The 16,084-nt window shown below is 31.7% G+C and overlaps 1 protein-coding gene across 1 annotated transcript; it reads right to left on the bottom strand.

The window, feature by feature from the left end:
- Positions 1-1,977: 1,977 nt before the first annotated feature.
- On the bottom strand, positions 1,978-14,814 carry LOC140446725 (uncharacterized). Its single transcript, XM_072539317.1, has 2 exons — positions 14,500-14,814; positions 1,978-4,416 (listed from the first exon to the last, which is right to left on the bottom strand). The coding sequence occupies exons 1-2, from the start codon at positions 14,714-14,716 to the stop codon at positions 3,437-3,439; spliced, it is 1,197 nt and encodes a 398-aa protein (XP_072395418.1). The 5' UTR covers positions 14,717-14,814; the 3' UTR covers positions 1,978-3,436.
- Between the last annotated feature and the right edge of the window lie 1,270 nt (positions 14,815-16,084).

The following is a 16,084-nucleotide window of genomic DNA, read 5'->3' as shown; positions in this document are numbered from 1 at the left end:
TTGTTTTTTCTATCTGAATATATTCCTTATTAACTCCCCTTTCATTTGCTATGTCGCATGTGAGGATTGTTTCAGTTGTTTATTTTGTACTCAGCCAGAGGCCTTCTTTAAGTCAATAAATCAAAATTTGTTTTTTACTTAAACTATTTTTATGCATAATGCCCTATGACATCTCGTACGTAACTAAACGTTCATTAATAATGACGACACTGTGTAGTGTCCTTTTAGTAGTCGCTTTGTTTGGCATTAATGTGCAAACATACGAATTGGACACAATACGACGGAAGCAGTGGAAATACGACGTGAAGTTAGACAAGGATGTATTCTATCGCCTCTACTTTTAATATCTACTCCGAATTTATTTTCAAAGAAGTCTTAGTTGAAGATATAGACATTAAAATCAACGGAATTAATGTCAACAATCTCAGATATGCAGGCGACACGGTACTTATTGCCTCAAATGAAGAAGACCTGCAACGACTTAAACAGGGTAACCGAAGCATGTGATGAATATGGGCTAAAACTTAATACTTCTAAGACAAAACTTATGGTTGTCAGCAAAACGGAGTTACAATCAACGAACATTAGAGCGTATGGAATAGAGTTAGAAAGAGTCCACAATATTACCTATTTGGCCGCAAACGTTAACTATAACTGGGACAGAAATAAGAATACGCATTGAAAAAGCCAGAGCCGCCTTCTATAAATTAAAGAAAATTTCGCTGATTAATACGCTGCTACATATTCTCCACATTGCTGTATGGTATGTAGAGCTGGACCCTTACAGAGACATTAATGAAAAAATTGGAGGCCTTTGAGATGTGGATTTATTCGACGAGTATTGCTGAGAAGTTACAATATTTAGGTCATATAATGAAACATCTAGAGAGGTACAACCTACATCTCATAATACAGGATAAGATCGCTGGAAGGGGAGGCCCAGGCCGAAGAAGAACATCCTGGTGCCGAAATTTCCGAGAATGGTATCAAGAGACCAACGCTAATTTATTTAGAGCCGCCGTAAACAAAGTTATTATTGCCAATATGATCGCCAACGTTCGATAATCGGACAGGGTACTGAAAGAAGAAGACCTTGTTTATGGGGTTGATCGCGGTATTCGTGGGCCTGCTAAAACACCTATTTATCTAAACTAAGTGGAATATGTAGATGGGTAGGTATGAGCGGGCGGACTATACTTACTACAAGGGTATATCTTCTATTTGCCGTCAGTCCCACGATGTGACCCCTCTCTCCAATGGTGCAACCTACTTGGTTCTCTTCTTCGAGAGAGATTTGGCTTTCAGACAATGCGGGGATAATCTCCCTCGCCATCGAAAACCAGTCAACGGTTGCAACAGCTCTCGTATGTCACAAAAAAGGAGTCCTGCGCTCGACAATAAGATTACTTACAGTTTGGTTTTATTAAAGGTGCTGATAACAAACCATTATGTTATTTGTTATGCTGCACTTTCAAATGAGTCCATGAACCTTCAAGCGTCTAACAGAAATACAAAACGATAACAGAACTACAAAAAGAGTATAACGTGAATTAATTGCCGGATGAGATTTCATCGGCTTTCAACGAACACCTGCTAAGACTGGAGGCAAATCTGAAGGAATATTTTTCCCCCATCCATAGCAATAAAGCATGGATAAGGAATCCATTTACAATGGACGTAGAATCTGAGACAATACTTCCGGATTTATCTATTATCTATAGTGTGATAGGGCAGAGATATTTGACATGGTAGATATAAATACACTAAGGTCTCGTTTTATGCGGTGGATACGTTTCACAGAAAAGCGTACATAAAAAAGACATTACTTGCCTTGAAAAAGTAGGGATACGTTCGGTTGCTTTCTAAAATTACATAAAAAAGTTTGCAGAAATTAAAAGAAATGGGCTGCATGATAAACTACTTCGAATATCTGAAAGAAATTCATACAAAAGCTTAAAAAAACTTGTATTCAAAAATCAATTAATTTTATTTTATGGGAAAGTAATAGGTACATATAGTTTTACATATAAATACATTTTTAATCATTATCGTTATCCTATAATGGTTTGCTAAGTGGCTCAAAATCATCTTTATCGCCCAAAGAAACTGTATCTGCAATAGATATTTGCAGTAAATGCGATGGATTTTCAAAAACTTCATTCTCGTTTTTTGTAGCTCTTCCTTTTCTGACAATTTAAACAGCAATTAAACTTTGCGCTAATGATGCTAGTATTTTTTATTTAGCTCACGATATCCTGACATGCAGTTCTGCAGCTCACGTTGTAATTTAAAGGCTTGTTCAGAATTAGGGTCATTAATAAGAAAATGATTTTCTAATTTAGTGCAAAGTTGAAGATTTTCTCGAATTAATTTGGCAGTGAGGGTTGTTTGTTTTTCTTCCTCATCATTATCATCTTCTAGACTCAAGACGTCATCTAAAGTTAGATCTTAAGTTTGATCAATTATATCATGGTCACTTAATGTATCATCCTCAAACAATTCATCTATATCATCATGGTTGAACGTATTAAAACCATCTCCATCAATGCCATGTGCCAAATTAATTATTTCATCTGATGGTGTCGGTGTTTGAATGGTTGCATGGCTTGTTACACATGTTGACCAAACCTTTTTTCAACAGGTATTTAAAGTTCTTGACCTTATTTGCGCGAAAGAAGATGCAACATGAATCAAACAATAAAAACAAAATAGAACATTGCTTCCACACGTTTTTACTGTTAAGGACTCATTTTCTAGTTTACTCACGATGGATTTGTAAATTACATTTATGTAATATTTTTTAAACGTTGAAATTATACCTTGATCTAATGGCTGAATAAGGCTTGTTGTATTGGGCGGAAGAAATACTATTTGAACGTTTGGGTCTCCTGATGCACTGCTACAAAGTAATAATGTTACTCGATCTTTACTTGCTTTATGTCTACTTGCAGTTTTTTCATCGTTTGCGATATATAAGTACGGTTAGGCATTTTTTTCCAATACAGTCCCGTTTTATCAGCTTGATCAGCTATCAATGCTTGATTGGTACAATAGCTCCCATCATCAACAATTTTCGCTAGCTCCTGTTGAAATATTTTTACTGCTGCTTCATCTGCTGTAGCAGTCTCTCCTGTACTCTTGATATTATGAAGTGTATTTATTTTTATAAACCTGTTTAGCCATCATTTGCAAGCTGAAAATTCTTTACCAGCTTGGAAAGTGGAAGTTTAGAACACTAATATGTGTTTCCAAATAAGATTTGGGAAATTTCACACTTTTAAGCTTCCGTGTGCAATTTTATATGGTTTTTCAAATATTCGGCTGTAGTAAACTACTTAAAACGAACATGACACTTACACCTTTCTTCAGCGTGCACTCTCAAATGTATTGTCAAATTATGTGGTTCGCTGAACTGCTTCAAACAAATTTTACTTTCTTACAGTTTTTCTCCGGTGTGCATTCTCAAATGTTTTTTAAATACAGCTGTTCGAGAAAACTGCTTAAAACAAATATCACATTTGTAAGGTGTTTCTCCAGTGTGTGATCTTAAATGGACTTTTATAGAAGATTTTTGAGAAAACTGCTTAAAACAAATCTCACACTTGTAAGGTTTTTCCCCAGTATGCGTTCTATAATGGATTTTCATAAAAGATTTTTGAGAAAACTGCTTAAAACAAATTTCACACTTGTAAAGTTTAACTCCAGTGTGCACTCTCAAATGTAATTTCAAATGACTTGATGTAGTAAACCGCTTAAAACAAATTTCACACTTGTGAGGTTTTTCTCCAGTGTGCACTCTTAAATGTGTTCTTAAATTACTTCGATCGATAAATTGCTTAAAACAAATTTCACACTTGTAAGGTTTTTCCCCAGTGTGCACTCTCAAATGACTTTTCAATTCGCCTCCTTGAGCAAACTGCTTAAAACAAATCTCACACTTGTAAGGTTTTTCCCCAGTATGCGTCCTATAATGGATTTTCATAAAAGATTTTTGAGAAAACTGCTTAAAACAAATTTCACACTTGTAAAGTTTAACTCCAGTGTGCACTCTCAAATGTAATTTCAAATGACTTGATGTAGTAAACCGCTTAAAACAAATTTCACACTTGTGAGGTTTTTCTCCAGTGTGCACTCTCAAATGTGTTCTTAAATTACTTCGATCAATAAATTGCTTAAAACAAATTTCACACTTGTAAGGTTTCTCTCCAGTGTGCAGTCTTGAATGTGTTTTTAAATTACTTTTTAATGCGAACTCTTTAAAACAAATTTCACACTTGTAAGGTCTTTTTCCAGTTACCACTTTTATATTTTTAGTTATTGTTTTTCCTTCAGCTTGTATATTCATATAATTTCCTGGGTGAGATGAACGTTCAGTTAGTGCCTCCATAATTTCCATTTTGTTCTTTTGGAGATAATCTAAAAATAAAACTGATTATAATATACATATTTGTGTGTATAAAAACAGAAATGTTATAATCAAATTGAAAGTTAATAAATTGCGAGACACATATCACTAAACTAAAAAATAAAAGAATCATCGATGATAAACAAGCCAAATCCCTTCATAATTATAATGGCAATGCCCCCAGGTTCCATTGTCTTCCTAAAATCCATAAGCCCCAACTGAGTATACGTCCTATATTATCGTCAATAAACGCTCCAAACACTAATTTAGCCCAATTATTAACGGACATTCTTCCACAAGCATACAACTACAAGAACAATTTCAACATAGACATTTCCAGTTCAGTGAATTCATCAATAATTATCAATTAACAAGTGAATATGGCTTAGTAAGCTTTGATGTAGTATATCTGTTTTCTAATCTCCCACTTTCTAGCGTTGTCACGTCACTCTGGAACCATTGGAATGAAATCCAACCACACAGTCCAGTATCGTGGAAAACATCCTCGGAACTATTAAAACTAACGTTTGACACCAATTATCTAGCATTTAATGACAAATTCTATCATCAAAGTTTTTAAACTACCATGGGATCGTCCATTTCCCCCATTTTAGTTAATTTCGTACTCGACGACCTTATCAATGAGAGTAATCAGTAAGTTAGATTTCCAGGTTACCTTTGTAAAGCGTTATGTCGACTACTTGATCCTAGCGACACCACCTGATAAGATTTTGAGCACCTTATCAGTCTTCAATAGCGTTGATCCTCACCTTCAATTTACATGTGAATTGGAGGTTTATATTAGTATACCGTTTTGGGATATGCAAATCATACGCACATAGGATAACACATTGGGCACCACGTGATACAGAAAAGAAATGGCGAGCAACCGTTTCTTAAATTACGACTCTACACACCCAATGAGATACAAACATAACCTTGTACAAGTTCTTCACATAGCACATTACATTGATTCCATGAAAATACCTTCGTGGGCGTTCTGGGAAAATCCATTAACTCCATTTTTTTCAATTTTGACATTTTCCACTAAATCCAGAAACATCAATATTTTAACAGGAAAAACCATTTAAAAATGATGAATTCGTCCTTCATCATTTTTAAATCTGAACCATGATTTAGTCTAACTCCTTTAGCGGAATTTTTTATACAGCAGAAATAAATTAAGTGCACTTAGTTGATTCTTATTTAAAAACAATTACAAAGCTTGTATCTGTGTATTCAATGAACGATTCGTATATTGGATATCTTCTGGATAGCCAGATCTACGCGAAAATCAGATTTTTATGATTTGAAGCACCTTTCAAAAAATCTTATTAAAAATAGATCTAAAGACGAAACTGGGAAGGTTGTTAATTGGTTACTAATTAAAAGCTTAAAATATTCCAAGCATGAACCAGGCATAATTCAATACAAGTATGGACATACCGACTCCTACCTCTCAATTATTATTTTTTACGGAAAGGGGAGGCCACCAAATCAACCAAAAGATTTACCCAAGCTTTACACAAAACAACTACCTATTAGTATTCAAAAAAAGAAGGATTTAATGAAATTGTGCAAAAACAACATTATACCAGATGAATTTCAGGGTTGGTACAGGTCTCTTCCCACGTCAAAACTGGTAACAGATGTCATAATTGAACCCGGGCCCTGATTCTATTTCATTTCGATGTCGAAATTTAAAAGCGACTACGCCATGACAGTCGCAATGGCTAGCGATTCTCATTCATTTCGATTGTAGTTAAAACTGGGGATATTTACTTTATCATTTTGACACTGCTGAAAATTTGGGTTGGCCCTGTTGGTTATTGGCTGCACGCTGCACTACTGACTACGCTTGTTGAATGTTTGTTTTGTTTACGTTACGTGAACGTCTTTTTTTTCTTGTTTGAGTTGTTAAATCATAAATAGTGGCCATTCTCAATTATATATTTTGAATTGAAAGAAAATATGGCAAGAAAACAAAAGGCGATGTGGGAGACCCTTAAGTTATAACCACTAAGATTTGACTTAGTGGTTATATTCTAATATATTTTTAAATTTACTGCAGCTTAGTAATACTAACCCTAAACATTTTTTGTATCCTAGAGGCATAAACACCTTCCAAATATGGTTCTAATACCCTTATTAAATAATTTGCAGCTTGTTTATTAAGCCGGAATTGCTGCCTAAATTGAGCATGACTTAGTGAAAAAGAATTTTGAGTATCCCGTAACATTCTTCTTATCCTCCGTTGTGAGCGTCGGATATCTATCCTCTCTAATTCCTCCAAAAGTAGCAAATGTCCGTAAAACACAGCCATATTAATACTTTTTGCCTCAGTTTTCCTTGCAAGGATCAAAACACAACACCGCCTACCTAAACTGAACCTAAGCCTAGAATAACAGAGACACATAGAAGCGACACAGCGGTCCAAAAGCGGGTACCATTTTTGTATACGCATGCCCGATTCTGGTTGTATTACTGTCAAAAACACGTGCTTATTCTTTAATTCTGGTTGTATTCGATAGTCCGTAGGCGTCTATGGTAAATACTCGACGCAACAAGTGCATTTGACCATTTATATAATTTATTTATAGTTAAAAGGTTATAGTTATAGTTTATAGTTAAATATATAAGTTTATAGTTATAGTTTATAGTTAAAAGTTTAATTTATATTTAAAATGGCTGGATATATTTGTGCGATTCGCGGATGTTCATCTGTGACAGGAAAAGGAATAAGTTTATTTAGATTTCCTAAGAATAATAACAGGTAATTACTATTGCTTTGTAATTATTATTAGTTATTACTAATTACATAATAGTATTGGTTTGACTTTCGAACAGTAAGCCGACGCCGACGTGTCTGTCCGAGCTATAAAAAAATAAACTTTGGTCTGCCAAGGGATACCTAGTTCAAACTGAAAACATTAAATTTGGTGACAGTGCTTTTTCTTTTATTGAAAGACGCAAGTCTCCGAAGGCTAGGTCAAAAAATCAACAGATGGTGGCCAAATGTCGGCGCGCTCGAAGACAATAACAATACGAATATAGTATTTTTAAGAAATAAAAATATATAGAGGGTTTTATACACGGGAATATTTGATTTAAGAGCGTAGGCGCAAAATTTGGGGCAAATGTTTTTTAAATGTATTCATTTTTTTCGAATCCTGAAAAAACTAATAAGTATTTTTGAAAAATTTAAAAGCAGAATGAAAGACCACATTATTACTGAGGGCCAAAAGTCCCCGAAAACTTTTATAATGTTTATTTTAATAAGTTACAGGGGTGAAAAAAAAGAGAAAATTTAGTGTGATTTTTAATTTCAAATATCTCATTCAAAAAAACTTTTTGTTTATTCTAAGGGACTTTCGGCCCTCGGTAATAATGTAATCTTTCATTCTGTGTTTAAATTTTACAAAAATATTTGTTAGTTTTCTCAGGATTCCAAAAAAATGTTAAAAAGCATTGGCCTGAAATTTTGCGTCTACGCTCTTAAACGAAACAAAGAAATTACTAAAATGCTCAAACTAAAAATTGTTGGAAACATAATTAGACCGATAATTGGGAAAATCTTAAAATTCCAACAGAACAAGACTTCAAAATTGCAAAAACATGGTTGCAAATAAACAAACTTACATTAAATTATGAAAAAACTAAATAGGTACTCATCTACTTTTTGCTATATACAAAAGTTTTCTGCCAATTTTTAATTCGTTAAATATAAATAAAAAAGATCAAATATATGGATCGAAATACATAAAATATTTAGGAGTTTTAAATGGGAATTACAAATAAAAAATATTAAAACTTTATTTGTTGTATATCTCAATATTTAGTGACACTTTTGTGACTTCATCAGGAGAAAACTGAAAATTTATTAAGATTAGATATTGACAAAAGTTAAATATTTCATTACTTACAATATACTTAGAATATACTAATACCATAGAATAACAGTGCTAATACTCTTATAATTGTAAGTAATAAAGTATTATTTATAAATACAGACAAAGTTCTTTGTTTAAAATTTGTTCTGTTAAAAATTTGTAGTGCCAAAGTGTGGATAGAAGCTTGCAGACGAGAAGATTTGTTATTCAAAATGGATTCACTTTATAATAATTATAGGATTTGTGAACTGCATTTTGAAGATAATGTTATTGTAAAAGGAAATAGAAGAAAAACATTGGCGCATGACGCAGTACCTTCAATATTTTCATATAATACGATTCATAACGATAATTAAATGCAATCATTTTTTTTTTCGAATCCTGAGAAAACTAACAAATATTTTTGAAAAATTTAAATACAGAATGAAAGATTACATTATTACCGAGGGCCGAAAGTCCCTTAGAATAAACAAAAAGTTTTTTTGAATGAGATATTTCAAATTAAAAATCACACTAAATTTTCTCTTTTTCTTTCACCCCTGTAACTTATTAAAATAAATATTATAGAAGTTTTCAGGGACTTTCGGCCCTCAGTAATAATGTAGTCTTTCACTCTGCGTTTAAATTTTTCAAAAATACTTATTAGTTTTTTCAGGATTCGGAAAAAATGAATGCATTTAAAAAACATTGGCCCGAAATTTTGCGCCTACGCTCGAAGAATTTATATTGTGTGATATGCCCACTGACTATTAATTTTCTGGTTGTTAGCTGTCATTGGCGGCTTGGCCACGTAACTTCAAAGAGCTGTCGCTTCTCTGTGTTGGGTTTTTCTCTGACCTAAGTTCACTTCTCCCAGTCCAGCCAGTCATGTCATGTCAGATTAATTTCGACTCGAAATGAAATTTCAACCACTTTCTTGAAGTTGAAATTAATTTCGATAAATCGAAAATTAGTGACGTCGTTTGGTTAGTTCAGCTGAAATCCACAAGGTTCGCAAAGTCGCATTTCGACGTCGCCATATTAATTTCGACATGTTTTGAGTCGAAATATCAATTAGAATCAGGGCCCCGGTGTTGAGGATAGTGGTACCAAAGATGACATGAGTGATCAAAACTCTTAGTGTCTGCACTTATCTCTATGTATATCTGTTTTTTGATAATATAAATATTCAAGACTTTTTTGTATTTTATTATAAAAGGTTTTACCCCATAAATATTAATTTATACATTTAAAATCAACTAACTCCATCTTTTTCACAGTTTTCATCAATAAAATGTTTTTCAAAATATTTTTACATGAATGTGCACACCACATGTAGATAACATACTTCCAAATCAATATCCAGGTACCAGAACTTGACCAACCAAGTCAAACTCACCTCAAGTGAGTCACCTCAAAACTTTACTTTTGTGAGTTAGTGAATTTTCCCAGAACGCCCTTGCTATATTCTTTACCTAACCGTTAAGTCTGTCTGGGAATCAAACAGTATTGATTTATTAAAATACTATATGTATAATATATAGTGCTGGTCAAAAGTCCGTTCCCCCCCTTGTATATTTTGAACGGTTATTGTTATAATAGTGAAATTTGGAGGGAGGTAATAAACAGGCGTAGGCTTCTTAACTAGTCATAACAAGTGACGTAATAGTGACAGATGACGTTACAGCGCCACTGTGACATAATTTTAAATGGGACCTTATGGCAAGTGATACCTCGTTTGAAAGGTATTGAAAATACCTATTCAACCATACTAATTTTATTTAAGTTTAAGCCCATTTTGATGAATAAATTAAATAAATACTAAAATTGTAGTTTCGCATTTAATTAATAAATATTAAAACCTCCGCCACTGGTTACTTGTCAAAAAGTTGACATTTTTCAATTCTTAATTGTTTGTACGTCAACATCATCGAGTTAGAATCTATGGAGAAGCTATGAGCAAATTAACGTGTGTATTAAAAACGGCGTAGGTAGGCGTGGCTAACGGTGATACCAATATGGCGGTGAGATCATGGCCGGACTCAATAATATTAAAACTACTATAAAAATATGACTAGTTATTCAGAAGATTTAATCATAATCTACAAAGTGCAATACGTTTTTAATAAACTATGATTTATTTATCCCGCGGTAAACACTAAAAACACGATATATTATACATAAAGATAAATTAATACAGGTAAATACTATTAATTTGTTCTTTGAAGTACGGGCCATTACTTTGTTTACATATTTGTATACTAACCTGTAGAACGTTATTCCTGAAGATTTTTTATTAACAATGCTTCTGCCACTGCAACCACTATCACAATATATTATTACAGTTTCTATAAAAGTATTATAAAACTAAAAATATTCGAAAATCAACAAACGTAAACAAACATATACGATCTGTCAAAAGTGTCAAAACAATATGGCCGAAGTATTAATTAAATGCGAAACTACAATTATTTTAATATTCCTATTCAATCATTCTAATTTTGTTTGGATTTAAGATGATTTTGACGAATAAATAAAGAAAATAAACATCAAAATTCTGATTTGACATTTAATTAATAAAAATTCTAACGTCCGCCTTTGGTTATTTGTCAAAAAATTTGACCTTTGTCAATTCTCTAGTTGTTTTTAGTTTGCAAAATCGTTTATAGCTCAATATTTAGTTTCTGTTTCTACTTAGTTTAGTCTATTTTCTAGTTACTTTTAGTTTGCAAACGCGTTTATACCTGAATATTTAGTTTCTGTTTCTGCCTAGTTTAATCAAGTTGTTTTAGTTAGTTGTTCTTAGTTAATATTTAGTTTAAATATTGTTTAACGAGACGTTTAAATTTTTACAAAGGTAGAATGGTACGTACTGTAGCCGACAAAGTAGCAGCTGTGTTAATAATTGGTGAATGTGGAAATAATTTCCATGCAGCGGAACGTCTTTTTAATGAGAGGTACCCCGATCGCCCTACATCGAGAGCTTATTTGAGGAAGCTTCTTCGGAAGTTTAAACAAACAGGTTGTGTTCAAGATGTTAAACGATCTGGTCGACCAACAATTAGTGACGACAAAAAAATTAACATATTTTAAGAAATGGTAGTGAACCCTACTTCTTCTACACCCCAATTTGCATCTATCTATGGAATCAGTCAAAAGACAGTACACCGAGTGTTGGCTGAAAACAAATTTCATCCATACAAATTAAAAATTGTGCACCAACTTTCAGATGATGACCCCGACCGAAGACTAGAATTCTGTGAAAATATGTCCAATAAAATTAACCAACAGCCCAATTACATAAAAACAATTTGTTTTAGTAACGAAAGTACTTTTTCTCTCAATGGAAATGTTAACACACACAATGTGAGGTATTGGAGTGACACAAATCCTCACGTCTTTCGTGAAACACATACTCAATTTCCAAAAAAAATAAATGTTTGGGCAGGTATTTTCGGAAATCACATAGTTGGGTCTGTTTTTCTCAATACTAACTTAACCGGTGAAGTGTATCTGGAGATGTTACAAAATGCAATTCTGGAGGATAATCCAGATGAATTCGGCAACTTGGAAATAACGTTTCAACAAGATGGTGCTCCTGCACACCATTATGGTGCAGTAAGGCGTTGTCTAGATGAGGAATATCGTGGTAGATGGATTGGACGCCGAGGTACGATAGAATGGCCAGCTCGGTCAACGGACCTCACACCATTAGATTTTTTTCTGTGAGGATAATTGAAATCTAAAGTTTACGCTACAGCACCCGACAATATTGACATTTTGAAACAACGAATTGTTGAAGAATGTAGGGCAATTTGAAATAGGAAACATTTGAACGAGTACAGCAAGAGTTTAGAAATAGGATGCATTACTGTCAGGAAGTAGATGGAGCACATTTTGTTGTGCACTTATTATAAGAACTGGTTGTTAAATATTTATCAAATAAATGAGAAGCTACAATTTTAGTATTTATTTAATTTATTCATCAAAATGATCTTAAACTCAAACAAAACTATTATGACTGAATAGGTATTTTCAATACTTTTTAAACGAGGTATCGCTTGCCATAAGGTCTCATTTAAAATTATCTGTCACAAGTGGCGCTGTAACGTCATCTGTCACTATTACGTCACCTGTTATGACTAGTTGAGAAGCCTACGTCTGTTTCTTACCTCCCTCCAAATTTCACTATTATAACAATACCCTAACTGTTTAAAAGATACAAGGGGGGAACGGACTTTTGACTAGCACTATATATAATTTAAACATCTTAGCTTAAAACGAAGAAATGCTACATTTCCTCAATGTGTTGCTATAAGTCGAACACAACAAAGACCAATATCTTTAGGAAAATACAATGATTCAATGTCATTATTACCGTTTTTATCCAGTAAATGTCATGCTTATTATGTCTCTTCCTAAAGCCGAGCATGCTTCCGATTTCCAGAATGTGGAATGAATGATTTATAACACTATGTTTACTAAAAAAAAAAAAAAACGGGTGTGGCAGTCCAGTGGGACTGCCGGTGGAAGTTACACTTCTATACACGCATTCGCCGTTACAAATTTATTTGGGAGTCAATCTGCACAATCATTACATATGTAATGCTATAGGTAAGACATAGCAGAAAGAGAAACAGAATTAATAACCACTTACTAACAATTAATAAACAACTTTTGACCTGTAATAGGAGTATAGTAAATGAAGGATTGAATCAATATTTTGATGAAAATGTATATTTTTATTTTCATATATGTATGAAAGGAGTTGAATGCAAAAAATTTTTAACACATACTCTGCAGTAAAATTCATTGTTTATTTTGTTATTAATATAATAATGCAATACAAATTAAAATGCAATATTCATTTCATCAAGTATTTAAAAATGACAATAATATACATAAAAAACACACTACAATACAGTGCATCATAATTCAATATAATAATAGAATACAAATTAAAACGCAATATTCATAAGTATTTAAAAATGACAATAATATACATAACTTTTCTACTTACGCATATATGTTTAATTTACCATGTAATAATATTAATAAAAAAATCCTCCCCGACTGGGAATCGAACCCCGGTCTCCCACGTGACAGGCGGGGATACTGACTACTATACTACTGAGGACATGCCAGAAATGTATTTCAAAATTGACAGTTCTGGATCATACAGTGATTTATTGAGATTATTATTTTGAAATACAAAAGACTAATATAATTATCATCGAGGTAGAATAATTATGAACATTTAATAAATAATACAAAACATATCACATAAATAATAATATTAATAAATATTTTATTATATATATAATATTATATGTATATATATCTTTATATAATATATATAATATTAAATTATATATACAAAAGGAACATTTTTATATTCGAGAAAGGAAGAGAGAAAATATATCTTCTGTCTCTCTTACTTATTATCTTACATATGTAATGATTTCACAGATTCACTCCCATACAAATTTCCAACGTGGAGCGCGCGTATAGAAGTATAACTTCAAAAATCATCCCTTCCTAAATTAAGTTTACACTGCAGTAATACATACAAACATAGGTAATGATTCTATTTGTCTTTTAAATTGCAATTTAATGTTGATAATTAAAAGAGGCTTAATAATAATTATTATTTTCGAAGTATGTCATACTGTAAACCGCTTTTTCTCAAAAGTACATTTTATGACATAGATTTCATATTTTCCCTGATATTTTATAATTAAAAAAAATGTAAAACAATATAACCCAACCCAACTTAAAATCGGGCTGGGAAGATCACAATTTTTATTGTTTGAGAGATTTTAATCTAACTTAACCCTGATAAAAAAGCAGAAATTTTCTGTTAAAATTAAGTATGAATAAAATGTTATATAATTGAAAATCAAAATTTGTATTTTTTATAAGAAAACATATTTTGTATAACTATGGCAACACTGATTAGGATTACCCTTCTTTACCATAAGAATGAGTTGTCATTTATTGTTGTTTCATATTCATAATAAAAATAATGGCGGTGGCTTTTAAAAATAAGTCATATTTTAAATGGAAAATACATAAAAAACTATACTAGCAAAGTCTACTATACTAGCAAAGTCTACTATACTAGCAAAGAATATAGACGCTGATACTAGTACCTTTGCTATACCAATAAAAAAGTTATTCCTATTTTTAATACTTTTAAATTTGAGAGGGTTTATTGTAACTAACCTTTCTCATTTTTTTGGTTTTCTTCAAATTGATTAAGTTTATTCCCATGTTCTATTTTAGCATTTATAGGATGTTCCTTTAAGTCTAAATACTCATATGTGTTATTTGCAGTTTGCCTATTGGATTCCTCCTTAATATCACATTTAAAGCCATCCAAGTCAATATATTCTATTTCTACCTTACAGGTTTCCTCGCTAACTTCTTGTTTTACTTCCATTTGATTACACTTGATTTTATGTATTTCAATAATAATTTTACATCCAAAAAGTGAAATCACTATAATAATTCAGGAAACAGGAAACAAACGTAAATCAATAACCCCCTAGCTAGGTAACTCCTATAGAAAGTTTTGGGAGAGAGTTTCTAGCGCCAAATACGGACGGGCCGAAACTATTTTCATTTGGCGGCAAATTTAAACCATACATATGTTCTTAATTTCAGTTTGGTTTAGGCAAAATTCAGGAAGTACGTTTTTAATAGAAAATATAGTCATAAAATAATAATCATACATCTATATATCATAGTATACCTAGTGATTCCTACTATTGGATAATGCGCATACTGCCGCTATTGGATCCTGTTTACTATGGTTTCTATACTAATCTAACAACAAGCAGTCTACGCCGAATTAGTGGACCAGAAAATAATAGTGAAACCGATGAAGACAAAATTTTGTAAAATAAATAAATACTGTTTTGTGTACTCTTAGTCTTATTAAACCCGTCAGGTAAGGTTTTTTCCGTCTTTGTACTAGCTAATAGTACGACATGTCATCTTATGACTCGCTATAAAATTTACTGTTAGGAGCGGTGATATTATTTATCATTACATGGCATGTCAAAGAATTCAATATAAAACAGGAAAACAAAATACCTTTCAAACAGTGATAGAATAATTCAATTAAGTATTTATTGATTGATATTAAAGACTAGTAGCAATGATACAAAAATAAAATGTGAATTAATAAAATGCTTATAATTTTTCTTTTTGCTCTGGTGAAAACCTGATAATTTTGACATGTCAGCTTATGGCTTTCAGCCACAGATTTATATATATATATATATATATATATATATATATATATATATATATATATATATATATATATATATATATATATAAACATCAAAATAAAATCATAACAAAATAAACATCATAACAATATATATATATATATATATATATATATATATATATATATATATATATATATATATATATATATATATATATTGTTATGATGTGTTTTTTTTTGTTTGAATGATGAGCAATGAGTATTTTTAATAATATAGGGTTTTTATCGCGGTTCTCAAAGAATTAGTTTGTAAGTACTTTTTTAAATTATCTTTATTATAACTATTATGAAACACACATATATATCTAACCTAGCCAATGTAAATTTAAAATAAACTATCTTTAAATTGATGTTCTTATAAAACTAATTAAATTCTATAGACAATGTTAAATTTAAACAAACTATCTTCAAAATTGAAATTGTTATGACACTAACTAAATTATATTAACAAAATTTTGTACCTTTCTTTCACTGAATGCCTAAATGAACTGTTTTCCACTATATATATTC

This window comes from Diabrotica undecimpunctata, chromosome 7 (assembly GCF_040954645.1).
Source record: "Diabrotica undecimpunctata isolate CICGRU chromosome 7, icDiaUnde3, whole genome shotgun sequence".
Taxonomy (NCBI): domain Eukaryota; kingdom Metazoa; phylum Arthropoda; class Insecta; order Coleoptera; family Chrysomelidae; genus Diabrotica; species Diabrotica undecimpunctata.
The sequence above is the reverse complement of the archived record's forward strand: the minus strand, read 5'-3'. Positions and strand labels throughout refer to the sequence as shown.